Below are 16,952 nucleotides of genomic sequence, written 5' to 3'. Positions count from 1 at the left end.
TCCGGGGAATGGGGCGGGTGGGCGGAGCTGTGGGAGAAAGAAATTTAAAAAGTTTTCCTACCGGGTTCTGTGGGTGTGGCTTGGTGGAAGGGGGTCTTGTGACTGAGTGGGCATGGCTGTGAGTGACATCGAGTTGGCCATGCCCACTCAGTCACAGGATACCCCCCCCCACCAAGCCACGCCCACAGAACCGGTAGGGAAAAATTTTAGATTTCACCCCTGGTATGTATGTATGTATGTATGTATGTATAGAAAACCAAACTTGGTACACAGATGACTTACCCTCTGGAGACAAACACTGTGGGGGTAAGACACCCCTAACACCCCTTGGTGTGCGTGCGTGTGTGTGTGTGTGTGTGTTCCAGCATAACTCTGGAACGTCTCAAGCAATTTCAACCAAACTTGGTACACAGATGATTTACTCCCTGGAAAAAAATACTGTGGGGGTAATATATATGTCACAATTTGTGTGTCACAGATTATAGTTTATGTTGTCTTTGTTCTAAGGAGGTTAAATGTTCCCTTTCCCAGGTTATCCTTGTATACGTATAAAACATACCTTTCATATATAGCGTTAAATTACAAAGAGGCAATTTTATATTCCTCCATGGCCATGGAATTTAGTTGACACTTTAGGTCCTTGTACTGGTTTCATATATATGAACTACAGCTATATATGTTCCAATGAACCACTGGATTATTTTGCTTAGAACCTTGCTCCCTTTGCATAAAAATTACACAAATTCTTTTTGAACAGTGTACCTTTCTTTTTATTTTCTGAACATTTTTTCTTCTGCATGTTCTGCAGAAAAATACAATTTGGCAGGTACTTCAATGCCATGCAATGAAATTAGTGAAGGAACAAACAACACAGACCAAATCATGCATAGTTCAGACTTGAAAAATAGATATAATTGTGGCAGAATATGTTTCCATTTATTATCTAAACTACAAAATTGACTTATTTCCCCCCCTAATGATCCAGTTCCTAAGTTTTTACCTCATTCCACTAGTCCCCAATTTAATCAATAAAAAAGCGTCATCTCCTCTTCCCTGGAATATTAGTATGTTCCATGTGCTTCTTTTCAGTTGTATCACAAATGAAATATCATATGCTCTAGCTTTAGCATGCAGAATTAGTCCTCCTCCTCAAAAACAGCTACTGCATAATGTCCAGCTGGAATGTAGACAGCAGTTTCCACCTCTCCTCCACCTTTGCTTTGCTTCTGGAAATGGATCTCCAGAGCTTCACACATCATCTCCCTCTCTAAGACATCTGGAATCTCTGTCAGCAGGACCGTACGAGGACAGATGGAAGGATGGAGCTGAGTGGAGAAAAAATTAGAGACTAGTGAACAAATGCCACAGTTGAAGATAAATGAAAGCCAAGAACAAGTTGTTAAAACAAAAACAAGATTCAAGAGATCTTGGTTTATAGATCGGATCAGTGGTGAAATTCAATTTTTTTTACTACAGGTTCTGAGGCGTGGCTTGATGGACGTGGCAGGGGAAGGATACTGAAAATCTCCATTCCCACCCCACTCCAAATTCTTCAACTGGCACCAAGATGCAAAGGTACCCATCGTATTTGCATTACACAATTAAATGTAATTATGGTCTTACTTTTGCTCAACTTTTGAAAAGAGTTTTAAGCTGAGTTAAAGGAAACCTTTTTTTCCCTCTTATATATACAATTTTTCTATGGAATTATTGCTGGTATAATGTATTGGAATTTTGGCATTGAGAAGGAAGATCTCTCTCAAATTAGGGCCAGAGATGACTATTATTTAGGGCAGAGCCTCCCTAAGAATACTGTCTGTCTCTGCATGTATAAAAGGGCAGAGCTTCAGTTGTGAAGTTCCACCTGCTTTCTTGTACCTTTTGACCCTTCTGACTCCAGAGACATTCAAGCCCCAAAATCTTGTGATGTAGCTCCCAGAAATAACCAAACATTTAATGCCAAGTTTTAATTTTTACAGCGAGAGAGAAAAAAATGATTAAATATATGACTGGCAAATAATCATGTGAACAATATATATTTTGAGTTAAAATTAAACATAAATAAAATCTCATTCTGCCCCACCCATTACTTTTAGAAAACACCTACTCCCATCGCTGTAGTCTTTGAATGGGGAGCATAGTTTGCTTAAGGAGAGGCAAATGCAGTGTGTCCAAGTTTTCCCCTCACCTGTAAATCTGCAATTTCCCCATGTAAGCAATGTGATGCTTTGACCTGATGGGTCTCCTTTCCAAGCAATACCTGGAACAGCCCTTTTTTAACAATCCGTTCAGCCACTATAAGGGAGGGAAAAGCCTGTGATTAAAATCTGTAACACAGACCTGTGTTGAATCCCAGTGGTGGGATTCAAATAATTTAACAACTGGTTCTCTGTCCTAAAGATTTCTTCCAACAACCAGTTCATCAAACTGCTCAAAAAGTTAACCACCGGTTCTCCCGAAGTGGTGCAAACTGGCTGAATCCCACCACTGCCTATCCCCCACATATCTGTACTGGTACAAGACAAAGCACATTCTACAGATAACAAAGCACAATGTTGCTGGGTTTATTTCAGTTTTGTGCCCACCTCTTTCCACTCAGAAGGAAAATAAACATGCTTGCATCGAGCAGCAAAGCAAAAAGCAAAATAGAAAAATATGCTTTAAAAAAATCAAACACTTATGGGATGTTCAAACAAAAATGCTGAAATTAAAATGTTACTAAATTACTAAACTAAACATTACTAAACATTATAATGTTCTAAAACAATTAAGTAAAATTAGAAATACTCCAGTTCACCTGTCTTATGAAGAAAAAAATTAACCAAATAGACTTTTATTAAACCTATTGAATAAGGTATTGATGGGAGTGTAGTGAGCAAGAGAAAAGTTAATCAATAAAATACAAGGAATCAGATTTATAGTGGTAAAATGGAAGTCATTTTCATACTAAGCAGTACAACACTGCAGAACTACAGGTACTCCTTGTTCAGCAACTGCCTTGCTTAGTGACCATTCAAAATTACTATGGTGATGAAAAAGTAATTTTATTATCGGTTTCTGCATTTAAAACTCATGAAGGTCTGTAAAGAGAAGGAAAGCTGAAGTAAGATAATAAGCACAGTGGTGGTTTCACTTAACAACCAAGCTGCGAGTGATCACTATAAATGATTATTTGTAATTGTTTTTAGATTAATCCAGGGGCTACAGTACCAGTGGTTGTTTAAAAAAGGGTTATGATAAATATACAGAGGGGATCTATTGATGGCTCAAGACTCTGAAGCTAGAAAACGTTTAGCTCCATGCTCTAACCAAGAGCGGATGGCCGCTCTTATAATTCTAAACCTGCCCTTGAGTGCTTCAATGGAAGTATCTTAGGACAAATACGGAATCACTGATAAGTCCAGGAGGTGATATAACCATGAGCCCAGTGGTGGAATTCAATTTTTTTTACTACTGGCTCTGTGGGCGTAGTTTGGTGGGCGTGGCAGCGGAAGGATACTGCAAAATCCCCATCCCCTCCCCACTCCTGGGGGAAGGATACTGCAAAATCTCCATTCTCACCCCACTCTGGGGCCAGCCAGAGGTAGTATTTGCTGGTTCTCTGAACTACTCAAAATTTCCGCTACCGGTTCTCCAGAACCTGTCAGAACCTGCTGAATAGCACCCCTGCACGAGCCTCTCAATTTGTGGAAGGAATGCTACTCTCCCAAGACACATGGGGCACACTCTCCCTTTTATCTCATTTTCTCCTACCTCCATCATCTACAAAAGTCAGCACTACATTATCCGAATTTGGGAGCTGTTCCAGATGATCCACCTCACCCCCTAGGTTCTTCCGTTTGCTGAAAAACAGTATTAGCTTGTCGTAGAGCTGATCCTTGGATAAAGAGAAAGCAGACAATCCAGATAACAGCACTTGCTGGGAACTCTGCTTCAGGGAGATCTGCTGGAATCAGAAGGGAAAGAGAGAAAGTAGAATTTAACAATAGTATAGCATTATTATTATTATCTCTTTTGTTCATTAAACATGAAACTCAGTCAACTGAACATTTAAAAATGTGTCACAAATATGATTGACTGGTGCTAATGGTTGATACGGGTTGCTGCCAGCGTCCTAGATATCTTCTTAAAATATATGATGTTCCGAGTAACACAGTTTTTTGCAGTTCTGCTGGTGTTATTGCAGGAAGCTGCAATTTCTTGATGTGTTTTGTAAAATTCTTGAATATGGTACCAAGTGCCCCGTTGACAATGGATATCACTGTTACAGTCTCGATTTTCTTTGATTGTCCAAGTTTTGCACTTTTGTCCCAGTTGCTTTACAGTTGCACGCCCTGGTCCCCCAGCAGTAACAACCGAGCCCTGTAGCCCATTTTTCGGCAGATGTCCAGGAGCCATAGCATCTGATGCTTTTCTTGTTGACCCAGGTGATGACCAATCCGGTATGGAATTTTGTTGATTTCTTCTCATCATTGGTGATGGTAAGTACCTGGTTTGGTTCACTGTGGCTAAGCGGCTACCAATCGAAGACTGGCATTCCCATAACCATAGGGACCGCACCTGATAGCTGTCTAGGCCCAGCCACGGGTTTGACTGGTTGACTGGTGACAATTCTCCAACCACAAAGAATTTTTGTCCAATTTTTTTTACTTCTAGGCATATCCACCACATATGATAATATGACCCCGGTATCTGATGACATTTCCAACATCTATCTGATTTGTCTTTAAACATTTTTCCCAATCTTTCCTATGACAAATGCCATCTATAAAAATCTTGTATAAATTTTCCTTGTATGAAGTTGACATTGTTAATTTTTAATTTCTATCCCATAGTAGTTGCCATTTATCTAATTCTATCATATAACCAAAGTTTTTCGCCCATGCTATCATTGTTTGTTTTACTTGCTCTTCTTCTAATTTAATATGCAATAAATAACTATACAATTCTTTTGTATAGTTTGCCCTCTCTTTTATTTTATTTTAACCAATTCTGTCAATTTCATATAAAAACCATATAGTTTAACATCTTTTTCATATCTGGATTGTATTTGCAGTTGTGTATACCAAGCCATATCAATCCCGTTTTTCCAATTCTGGGGGTATGTGGCTAGCATCGCAGTGAAACAACATGTCCCTTGGGAGCTCCCATAGGACCATCGAAATCCCAGCTGTCAGGCAGTCCTTTTGGGGCCTGAATCACCTCATAGGGGAATAAGCAAGGGGAGCATGTTCCATCGATCTCAGGGAGTCCGCAAACTCCCTGATCGATCCGAAGAAAGCTCCTTAATCCGCCAACTGGGAAGGCAAAAATAGAAATTGAGGACATAAGAGTAAGGAAGAGATGCAGGGGTGAAATGCTCCCGGTTCGGATCGAATCGGGCAATCCGGTAGCAATGGCAGTGGGTAGTTCAGAGAACCGGTAGCAAAAATCCCTGCCCCCCCTGCCCATGCCCACCCAATTGCTCAGTCCCTACTTGTCCACTTGACAGCTTGCTGCTTTTTTCAGGCTCGCTCACTATTCCTGCCTTGCTTCGGCTACTGCAATCAATTGCATCAGCTAGCAACTCAGTCTGCCTGCAATCAATCAATCCAATCCAATCGGTGAGCAATTCAATCTGCCTGCCTGCCTGCCTTGTGCCTTCAATTTGGTAAGTAACTGGGGTATTTTTGGGGGGAGCTTTAAAAAAATAGTTAATTGGGGTTAATTCTTTTTTTCTATGGCTATTATTGGTTCTTTTTTCTTGTGGTTGCTCTGTGAACTCTCTTTTTGGGATATAAATATTGGATAACTGTATTTTTGGGGCTTGGTGGCTGATTTGGATTACAAATTATTATTTGATAAATTCCTCTCCCTGAGGCAATTTGGATTAGGGTTTGAAAAACCTGAAGAAAAGAACAAGAACAACTCCAAGAAATTGTCGAGATTCGGATTTGGATTTGGATTACAAATCATTTTTCTTTTTTTTTCTTTTTGGATTTTGTTTTCTCTCTTTTTTTTTCGTTTTCTTTTCTTTTTGTTTTTTCGAGGTAGCACTTTGAAATAAGGCAGTTACGGGTTTCTTTTTAAGTGGCTGTTACCACTTCTATTTTTTCTACCTATATCTTTTTGCTGCCAAGTGGTAACGTGAATTCTTCTTTTGGGAATAATTGTAATTTGGGGTATTTTTCCTCTCTCTGAGGCAATTTGGATTAAGGTCAGAAGAACCTGAAGAAAAGAAGCAAGAAAAACTCTGAGATTTGGGTTTGGATTACAAAGCTTTTTGGCTGCTCTTTTTTCTTTTTTATCATGTTTGTTACCATTTTGGTTTTCTATTTTTTTTTCTTTTTGGCTTTCTTGGGGTTTTTTTTGGGTGGGCCTGTATTTGGATATAAATTGGCTTGTCAATACAATGAGCTATATTCAGTGGATTACAAATATCAAGACATTACAAGATAAGGAAAATAACATTAGCCAGTGGTGGGATTCAAATAATGTAACAACTGGTTCGCTGCACAATGACCAGCTGGGTAGGAGTGGCAAGGTGGTCATGTGCCTGGGTGAGCGTGGCCATCTCAACATCACTCATGTCAAGGGACGCTTCGCCTCACTCGGCCTCTGGTTACCGTGGGGATGCTGCAACAACTGTAAGTATGAAAAATGGTTATAAGTCACTGTTTTCAATGCCGTTGTAACTTTGAATGGTCACTAAATGAACTGCTGTAAATCAAGGATTACCTGTATAAAAATACAAAAAGCTTCTTTGCTTGCAATAATGTGCCCTCATTAGATTACAACCCAGTTACAAATCAGGCAGGGTGCCAGAGCAACTTGAGGAATTAAAATAGTTAAAATGCAATGATAATTATCAGCAGTCAACTCTTGCTCATAAAGTGAAACCCTTTAGCAGAGAGGTCATTTAAGCTCTCCAGAAAGTGAGTGGGCATATTTGGGCTACAAAATGCTGAGCTAAAGAGACAAATTAACAAATTATATAGGGAACCCAGGTTTCAAGTCTCTGCCTTCCCAAGTTTGTCAAGCATGGGTGGTCTCACTCACCTCACAAGATATCCTAAGGAATGGGAGCCTGTGAATTAAATTGATAAGAGGTTGTTTGGCTTGTCAGAGAGCGGAATACTGGAAGCTTTGTTGTTGTTGTTGTTTATTTGAATAGTGCAGCTCTTGGAACTTGAAAGGAGAAATAACAGAAACAGGCCAAGGTGAAACTCTATCCTTCTTCCGTTTGGTGGCGTTTTGAAATAAGGCTGTTACGTTTTTCTTTTTAAGTGGCTGTTATTGGTTCTTTTTTCTTGTGGTTGCTCTGTGAATTCCTGCTTTGGGATATAAATATTAGATAACTGTATTTGTGGGGCTTGGTGGGCTGATTTGGATTACAAATTATTATTGTTGTTGTTGTTGTTGTTGTTATTATTATTATTATTATTATTATTATTATTATTATTATTTTTAAATATTTGATAAATTCCTCTCCCTGAGGCAATTTGGATTAGGGTTTGAAAAACCTGAAGTAAAGAAGAACAAGAAGAACCCCAAGAAGGACATATAAATTGTCAAGACTCAGATTTAGATTACAAATCATTTTTCTTTTTTTTTCTTTTTGGATTTTGTTTTCTCTCTTTTTTTTCGTTTTCTTTTCCTTTTGTTTTTTCCAGCTTTTTTTTGGTGGCACTTTGAAATAAGGCTGTTACGGGTTTCTTTTTAAGTGGCTGTTACCACTTCTATTTTTTCTACCTATATCTTTTTGCTGCCAAGTGGTAACGTGAATTCTTCTTTTGGGAATAATTGTAATTTGGGGTATTTTTCCTCTCTCTGAGGCAATTTGGATTAAGGTCAGAAGAACCTGAAGAAAAGAAGCAAGAAAAACTCTGAGATTTGGGTTTGGATTACAAAGCTTTTTGGCTGCTCTTTTTTCTTTTTTTATCATGTTTGTTACCACTTTGGTTTTCTATCTTTTTTTTCTTTTTGGCTTTCTTGGGGTTTTTTTTGGTGGGCCTGTATTTGGATATAAATTGGCTTGTCAATACAATGAGCTATATTCAGTGGATTACAAATATCAAGACATTACAAGATAAGGAAAATAACATTAGCCAGTGGTGGGATTCAAATAATGTAACAACTGGTTCGCTGCACAATGACCAGCTGGGTAGGAGTGGCAAGGTGGTCATGTGCCTGGGTGAGCGTGGCCATCTCAACATCACTCATGTCAAGGGACGCTTCGCCTCACTCGGCCTCTGGTTACCGTGGGGATGCTGCAACAACTGTAAGTATGAAAAATGGTTATAAGTCACTGTTTTCAATGCCGTTGTAACTTTGAATGGTCACTAAATGAACTGTTGTAAGTCAAGGATTACCTGTATAAAAATACAAAAAGCTTCTTTGCTTGCAATAATGTGCCCTCATTAGATTACAACCCAGTTACAAATCAGGCAGGGTGCCAGAGCACCTTGAGGAATTAAAATAGTTAAAATGCAATGATAATTATCAGCAGTCAACTCTTGCTCATAAAGTGAAACCCTTTAGCAGAGAGGTCATTTAAGCTCTCCAGAAAGTGAGTGGGCATATTTGGGCTACAAAATGCTGAGCTAAAGAGACAAATTAACAAATTATATAGGGAACCCAGGTTCAAGTCTCTGCCTTCCCAAGTTTGTCAAGCATGGGTGGTCTCACTCACCTCACAAGATATCCTAAGGAATGGGAGCCTGTGAATTAAATTGATAAGAGGTTGTTTGGCTTGTCAGATAGCGGAATACTGGAAGCTTTGTTGTTGTTGTTGTTTATTTGAATAGTGCAGCTCTTGGAACTTGAAAGGAGAAATAACAGAAACAGGCCAAGGTGAAACTCTTTCCTTCTTCTTTTTGGTGGCACTTTAAAATAAGGCTATTACGTTTTTCTTTTTAAGTGGCTGTTATTGGTTCTTTTTTCTTGTGGTTGCTCTGTGAATTCCTGCTTTGGGATATAAATATTGGATAACTGTATTTGTGGGGCTTGGTGGGCTGATTTGGATTACAAATTATTATTTGATAAATTCCTCTCCCTGAGGCAATTTGGATTAGGGTTTGAAAAACCTGAAGAAAAGAAGAACAAGAACCCCAAGGAGGACATATAAATTGTCGAGACTCGGATATGGATTTGGATTACAATTTTTTTTCTTTTTTTTTCTTTTTGGATTTTTTTTTCTTTCTTTTTTTCTTTTTCTTTTCCTTTTGTTTTTTCCAGCTTCTTTTTGGTGGCACTTTGAAATAAGGCTGTTACATTTTTCTTTTTAAGTGGCTGTGATTGGTTCTTTTTTCTTGTGGTTGCTCTGTGAATTCTCTTTTTGGGATATAAATATTTGATAACTGTATTTTGGGGGCTTGGTGGGCTGATTTGGATTACAAATTATTATTTGATAAATTCCTCCCCCTGAGGCAATTTGGATTAGGGTTTGAAAAACCTGAAGAAAAGAAGAACGAGAAGAACCCCAAGGACATATAAATTGCCGAGATTTGGATTTGGATTACAAATCATTTTTCTTTTTTTTTTCTTTTTGAATTTTGTTTTCTCTCTTTTTTTTTTCTTTTCCTTTTGTTGTTTCCAGTTTCTTTTTAGCAGCGCTGCCACCTGATAATGCTTTCAAGAAAGCATTTTTGGGTGGCAGATCTGTGATCCCCTTCCCGATTCCAAAAATGTGGTGTGAAGAGGCAAAAAAAGTGCATCGCATTTCAGCTGCTGGATCTCACCAAGAGGAAAGAGAAGGTGAGTCTGCTGAGAGGGAAGAGGAGGGTGTGCAGCTCTGCAATTTGCAACAGACAGGAAAGCATTTTCAGGTGGCAGTGCTGTGATCCCCTCCTCGAATCCAAAAATGGTTCCCGGTTCCCTGATGCACATTGGAGGGGAACTGGCTGCCGCCTGAAACGTGGCTCTGCAAATTGTATCAGGGAATCAGGCCAATGGGCTACAGTGGCTGGAAAGGAGGGACATTTCAGTTTAGAAGCTCCTGCTCGGCTCGGCTCCTGGGCACGGAGAGGGCTTAGGCAATGGTTTCTCATATTACTGGGGAGTGAAGTCATTGTGGCCATTGTCTGCCCTGAGCTGCCCGCTGAGCTGCCAGAGGGGGGACTAGCTGCAAACTGTGGGTCTGGCCTTGTTCACCCAAGTCGCCAGGCAGATCCCCCTCCCAGACCATCCCAAAGAGGTCCGTTCCTCAGGCTTTGCCCCAACCCTCCCTCCAGAGCATGTGAGGCAGTGGTGGGTTGCTCCCAGTTCGCACTGGTTCGGGAGAACTGGAAATAAAAATCTGTCATGGTTCAGAGAACCGGTAACAACGTCTGGCTAGCCATGCCCCTGAACCAGTCCCCAGCCTGGTTGCCGCTCACATGCACCGCCTGTCTGGTCACTGCTCGCTTGCCCCACCTGCCCAGTTGAACCTTTTCCCACCCATCCAAGTGCTATATAAACGTCTCTTTGCCACACGGCCCATTACTCATCTCGTGACTCACTCTTCACATGATCTCCTTGGTGGGACTCACACCTATGAATACTCCTGCTTGCTGAAGCAGCTTGCTGAATTTGCCTGCGTCCCAACAGAGCTGTTTCATCCCGCCTACAGGTAAGCTACCCCATCATTCCAAGGTTGCCTTAGCCCATTGTAGCTCCTGAGCCACAGAGGCTCGGATAGTGCCTCCCGGCCGCCCACCCCAATCCCCGGCCTGCCATAGCCATCGAGACTGCCTTCTTGGCTGGCCGCACATTCTTGTGGGGCCTTCCAGGCCGCTCGCCCCAATCCATGTGCTCCTGTAGGCTTCCCGACCACCTCGGCTCCATCCCAGGAAGCCTAACATTTCCACCAGTCTCCAGCCTCCAGCCCGCTTTACCAGCCTGCCTTATACAGCTTCCAGCCGCCAGCCAGTCTTCAGTAGCTAAACCCCCAGTGGCTTGCATACTTGCCTGGCTGGAAGTGGAAAGCAACCATTGCCTGCATCCATCTCATCGGTGAGAAACTATGCCTGCCTGCCTGCCTGCCTCCCTTGTAACGTCAATTGGGTAAGTGGCTGGTTTTTTTTTTCTTTTCCTTTAAAAAAATGATTCTAATAATGTTATTTTTTGGAAATATTTTTCCTTTTAAGAAGTTTTTTTTTGGGGAAATGTTATTCTTTCCAGGAACTGTTTTTCTGGAGAAATATTATTTTTAGGAAATGTTATTTTCGGGGTATGTTATTCTTTTGAGAAATGTTTTTTTTAGAGAAATGTTATTCTTCTTAGGAAATTCTTTTGGGGGGAATGTTATTCTTTCCAGGAAATGGTTTTTGGGGGAAATGTTATTATTTTTAGGAAATGTTTTTTGGCAGAATGTTATTATTTTTAGGAAATGTTTTTTGGCAGAATGTTATTCTTATCAGAATTTTTTTTTTTTAGTTAATGTTTTTTGCGGAAATGTTATTATTTTTAGGAAATGTTATTTTGGGGGAAAGTTATTCTTTTCAGAAATGTTTCTTTGGAGGAAATGTTAATCTTTTTAGGAAATGCTTTTTTGCGGAAATGTTATTATTTTTAGGAAATGGTATTTTGGAGGAATGTTATATTTTCCAGGAAATGTTTTCTTCGGGAATGTTATTCTTTTTAGGAATTTTTTTTTCCGGAAATGTTATCATTTTTAGGAAATGTTATCCTCCTTATGAAATGTTATTTTCGGGAAATGTTATTCTTTTTAGGAAGTATTTTCGAGAAATGTTATTCTTTTCAGAAATTATTTTTTGAGGGAATGTTATTCTTTTTACGATAAGTTTCTTTTGGGGAATGTTATTATTTTTGGAAATATTTTTAGGTGCAATGTTATTCTTTTAGGAAATGTTATTTTGGGGGAATGTGATTGTTTTCAGAAATGTTTTTTAAAAGAAATGTTATTTTTTTTAAGGAAATTTTTTATGGGGAAACTAATTCTTTAAAGAAATGTTTTTTGGGGAAATGTTATTCTTTCCAGGATATGCATTTTTGGGGAAATGTTATTTTTAGGAAATGTTATTTTCGGGGAATGTTATTCTTTTCATGAAATATTTTCTTGGGGAATGTTATTCTTTTTGGAAATTTTTTTGGGAGGAATGTTATTCTTTTTAGGAAATATTTTTTTAGGGGAATGTAATTATTTTCAGAAATGATTTTTTGGGGGGAATGTTATTCTTTTTATGATAAGTTTGTTTTGTGGAATGTTATTCTTTTTGGAAATTTTTTTGGGTTGAATGTAATTCTTTTTAGGAATTTTTTTTTTGAAAATGTTATTTTTAGGAAATGTTATTTTCGAGAAATGTTATTCTTTTGAGAAATGTGTTTTTTGGGGAAATGTTATTCTTTTTAGGAAATGTTATTTAGGGAAAAAGTTATTCTTTTCAGAAACGTTTTTTGGGGGAATGTTATTCTTTTCAGAAATGTTTTTTTGGGGGGAATGTTATTTTTTTACGAAATTCTTTTTGCAGAAATGTTATTTTTAGGACATGTTATTTTCGGGGAATGTTATTCTTTTGAGAAATGTTTATTTTAGAAAAATGTTATTCTTTTAAGGAAATTTTTATGGGGGAATGTCATTATTTTTAGGAAATGTTATTCTTTTTGGGAAATGTTTTTTTTGGGAATGTTATTATTTTTAGGAAATGTTTTTTGCAGAAATATTATTTTTAGGAATTATTTTTTTCTGGAAATGTTATTTTTTTTAGGAAATGTTATTTTGGGGGAATGCTATTCTTTTCAAAAATGTTTTTTTCAGTTAATGTTAATATTTTTAGGAATTTTTTTTGCGGAAATGTTATTATTTTTAGGAAATGTTATTTTCAGGGTATGTTATTCTTTTGAGAAATTTTTTTTTAGAAAAATGTTATTCTTTTAAGGAAATTTTTTGGGGGGGAATGTCATTTTTAGGAAAAAAAATTTGCGGAAATGTTATTCTTTTTAGGAAATGTTTTTTGGGGGAATGTTATTATTTTTAGGAAATGTTTCTTTGGGGAAATGTTATTCTTTTCAGAAATGTTTCTTTGGGGAAATGTTATTCTTTTCAGAAATGTTTTTTTGGGTTAATGTTATTCTTTTTAGGAAATGTTTTTTTGCAGAAATATTATTATTAGGAAATGTTATTTTCGGGGAATGTTATTCTTTCGAGAAATGTTTTTTTTAGAGAAATGTTATTGTTTTTAGGAAATTTTTTTGGGGGGAATGTTACTCTTTCCAGGAAATGTTTTTTTTCGGGGAAATGTTAATCTTTTTAGGAAAAAATTTTTGCGGAAATGTTATTTTTAGTAAATGTTATTTTTGGTGTATGTTATTCTGTTGAAAAATGTTTTTTGGGGGGAAATGTTAATCTTTTTAGGAAATGTTATTTTGCAGAAATGGTATTCTTTTTAGGAAGTATTATTTTCGGGAAAAGTTATTCTTTTCAGAAATGATTTTTGGGGGGGAATGTTATTCTTTTTAGGAAATGTTATTTTGGGGAATGTTATTCTTTTCAGAAATGTTTTTTTTGGGTAATGTTATTCTTTTTATGAAATGTTTTTTGCAGAAATGTTATTATTTTTGGGAAATGGTATTTTCGGGGACTGTTATTCTTTTGAGAAATGTTTCTTTGGGGGAATGTTATTCTTTTAAGGAAATTTTTATGGGGGAATGTTATTATTTTTAGGAAATGTTATTCTTTTAGGAAATGTTTTTTTGGGGAATGTTATTATTTTTAGGAAATGTTTTTTGGGAGAAACGTTATTCTTATCAGAATTTTTTTTTGGCGGAAATGTTATTCTTTTTAGTTAATGTTTTTTGCGGAAGTTTTATTATTTTTAGGAATTTTTTTTTCTGAAAATGTTATTCTTTTTAGGAAATGTCATTTTGGGGGAATGTTATAAATTCCATAAATGCTTTGTGGGTTAATGTTATTCTTTTTAGGAAATGTTTTCTTAGGGGAATGTAATTCTTGTCAGAGTTTTTTTTGGGGGTAAATGTTATTCTTTTCAGAAATGTTTTTTTTTGTGAAATTCTTTTCAGAAATGTTTTTTGGGGGTAATGTTATTCTTTTTACGATAAGTTTGTTTTGTGGAATGTTATTCTTTTTGGAAATTTTTTTGTGAAAATGTTATTTTTAGGAAATGTTATTCTTTTGAGAAATGTGTTTTTTGGGGATAATGTTATTCTTTTCAGAAATATTTTTTTGGGGAAAGTTATTCTTTTAGGAAATTTTTTATTGCGGAAATGTTATCCTTTTCAGAAATTATTTTTGGGGGGAATGTTATTTTTACGATAAGTTTCTTTTGGGGTATGTTATTACTTTGGAAATATTTTTGGGGCAATGTTATTCTTTTTATGAAATTTTATTCGGGGGGAATGTAATTCTTGTCAGAGATTTTTTTGGGGGGAAATGTTATTCTTTTCAGAAATTTCTTTTTTGGGAAATGTTATTTTTTTAGATTTGTTTTTTAGGGGAAAGTTATTATTTTAGGAAATGTTTTTTGGGAAAATATCCTTTTGAGACACTTTTTTGGGGAAATGTTATTCTTTTTAGTAAATATTATTTTGGGGGAATGTTATTCTTTTCAGAAATGTTTTTTTGGGAAATGATATTATTTTCAGAAATATTATTTTGGGGGAATGTGATTCTTTTCAGAAATGTTTTTTTTAAAGAAATGTTATTCTTTTTAGGAAATATTTTTTGGGAGGAAAGTTATTCGTTTAGCAAATGTTTTTTTTGGGAAATGTTATATTTTACAAGATATGCATTTTTGCGGAAATGTCATTATTTTTAGGAAATGCTATTTTGGGGGAATGTTATTGTTTTCAGAAATGATTTTTTAGAAAAATGATATTCTTTTTCGAAAATGTTATTTTTGGGAAATGTTATTCTTTTTAGGAAATGTTTCTTTCTGGGAATATTATTCTGATCAGAAATGTTTCTTTGGGGGAATTTTATTTTGGGGGAATGTTATTCTTTTCAGAAATGTTATTTTTGGGGAATGTTATTCTTTTGATCCATTATTTTTGCAGAAATGTTACTATTTTAAAAAATGTTATTTTCATGGAATTTATTCTTTTAAGAAATGTATTTTTACAGAAATGTTATTCTTTTTAGGAAATGTTTTTTTGGGGAATGTTATTATTTTTAGGAAATAGTATTTTGGGGGAATGTTATTTTTTTAGGAATTTTTTTGGGGGAAATATTATTCCTTTTAGGAAATGTTATTTTGGGGGAATGTTATTCTTTTGAGAAATATTTTTTTTAGAGAAATGTTATCCTTTTTAGGAAATATTCTTTGGGGAAAGTTATCTTTTGAGAAATGTATTTTTAGAAAAATGTTATTCTTTTTGGCATTTGTTATTTTTGGGAAATGTTATTCTGTTCAGAAATGTTTTTTGGGGGGGGGGATATATTATCCTTTTTAGGAGATGTTTTTTCCAGGAAATATTATTCTTTTTAGGAAATTTTTTTTGCAGAAATGTTATTCTTTTTAGGAAATGTTTTTTGGGAAATGATATTGTTTCCAGGAAATTTTTTTTGCAGAAATGTTATTATTTTTGGGATATTTTATTTATGGGGAATATTATTCTTTTGAGAAATGTTTTTTTTGGGGAAATGTTATTCTTTTCAGTAATTTTTTTTTTTTATAAAGTTATTCTTTTTAGGAAATATTTTATTGGGAAATGTTATTCTCTCCAGCAAATGCTTTTTTGCAATAATGTTATTATTTTTAAAAAATGTTATTTTCATGGAATTTTATTCTTTTGGGAAATGTATTTTTAGAGAAATGTTATTCTTTTTAGGAAATGTTTTTTGGGGGAATGTTATTATTTTTAGGAAATGTTTCTTGGGCGGAATGTTATTCTTATCAGATTTTTTTTTTAGTTAATTTTTTTTGCGGAAATGTTATTATTTTTAGGAAATGTTATTTTGGGGGAAAGTTATTCTTTTCAGAATGTTTCTTTGGGGGAAATTTTAATCTTTGTAGGAAATGCTTTTTTGGGGGAATGTTATTTTTTTAGGAAATGTTTTTTTGGGAAATATTATTCCTTTTAGGAAATATTATTTTGGGGGAATGTTATTCTTTTGAGAAATATTTTCTTAGAGAAATGTTATCCTTTTCAGGAATGTCATTCTTTTTAGGAAATGGGGTTTTTTTGGGAAATTTTTCTCAAATATTTTTTTAGAGAAATGTTATCCTTTTTAGGAATTTTTTTGGGGGAAAGTTAATCTTTTATGAAATGTTTTTTAGGGGGATGTTATTCTTTTTAGATAATGTTTTTTACGGAAATGTTATTATTTTTAGGAAATATTTTTTGGGGTAATGTTATTCTTTTGAGACATAATTCTTTGGGGAAAATGTTATTCTTTTTAGGAAATGGTTGGGGGAATGTTATTCTTTTCAGAAATGTTATTTTGGGGAAATGTTATTCTCTTCAAAAATGTTTCTATGGGGAAAATGTTATTTTTTTGAGAAATGTTTTTTTGCAGAAATGTTATTATTTTTAGAAAATGTTATTTTCGGGGAATGTTATTCTTTTGAGAAATGTATTTTTTAGAGATATGTTATTCTTCTTAGGAAATGTTTTTTTGGGGAAATGTTATTCTTTTCAGAAATGATTTTTTGGGGGAATGTTATTATTTTTAGGAAATGTTTGTTTCAGGGAATGTTATCATTTTGAGAAATGTTTTTTTAGAGAAATGATATTCTTTTCAGGAATGTCATTCTTTTTAGGAAATGGGTTTTTTTTGGGAAATGCTATTCTTTTTAGAAAATGTTTCTTTGGGTTATGTTATTCTTTTTAGGAAATGTTTCTTTGGGGGAATGTTATTCTTTCCAAGAAATTTTTTTTTGCGGAAATGTTATTATTTTTAGAAAATGTTATTTTCGAGGAATGTTATTCTTTTCAGACATATTTTTTTGGGCGGGAAATGTTATTCTTAGGAAATATTATTTTTGGGGAAAGTTATTCTTTTCAGAAATCTTTTT

At 35.5% G+C, this 16,952-nt stretch overlaps 1 protein-coding gene and 1 long non-coding RNA gene across 2 annotated transcripts in view; one reads left to right on the top strand and one right to left on the bottom strand.

Annotated features, from left to right (window-relative positions):
* Window positions 1–746: 746 nt before the first annotated feature.
* IFI35 (interferon induced protein 35) overlaps window positions 747–16,952 on the bottom strand; it is a 100,484-nt gene continuing 84,278 nt past the window's right edge. Inside the window, exons 8-10 of the mRNA XM_087894005.1 lie at window positions 3,754–3,946; window positions 2,189–2,295; window positions 747–1,325 (exon numbers count right to left, since the gene is read on the bottom strand). Of these exons, the coding sequence (XP_087750131.1) occupies window positions 1,137–1,325; window positions 2,189–2,295; window positions 3,754–3,946 (489 nt within the window). The 3' untranslated portion in view covers window positions 747–1,136. The remainder of the gene's footprint in view (window positions 1,326–2,188; window positions 2,296–3,753; window positions 3,947–16,952) is intronic.
* LOC148114128 (uncharacterized) lies at window positions 9,614–11,022 on the top strand. Its single transcript, XR_015734212.1, has 3 exons — window positions 9,614–9,735; window positions 10,539–10,588; window positions 10,830–11,022. It is a non-coding gene; the product is annotated as an uncharacterized LOC148114128 (long non-coding RNA).

This window comes from Pantherophis guttatus, chromosome 4 (genome assembly GCF_059756535.1).
Source record: "Pantherophis guttatus breed Tessera chromosome 4, ASM5975653v1, whole genome shotgun sequence".
In the NCBI taxonomy this organism is placed as follows: Eukaryota; Metazoa; Chordata; class Lepidosauria; order Squamata; family Colubridae; genus Pantherophis; species Pantherophis guttatus.
Note: the sequence above shows the minus strand (reverse complement) of the source record. Positions and strands in the feature narration are given on the sequence as shown.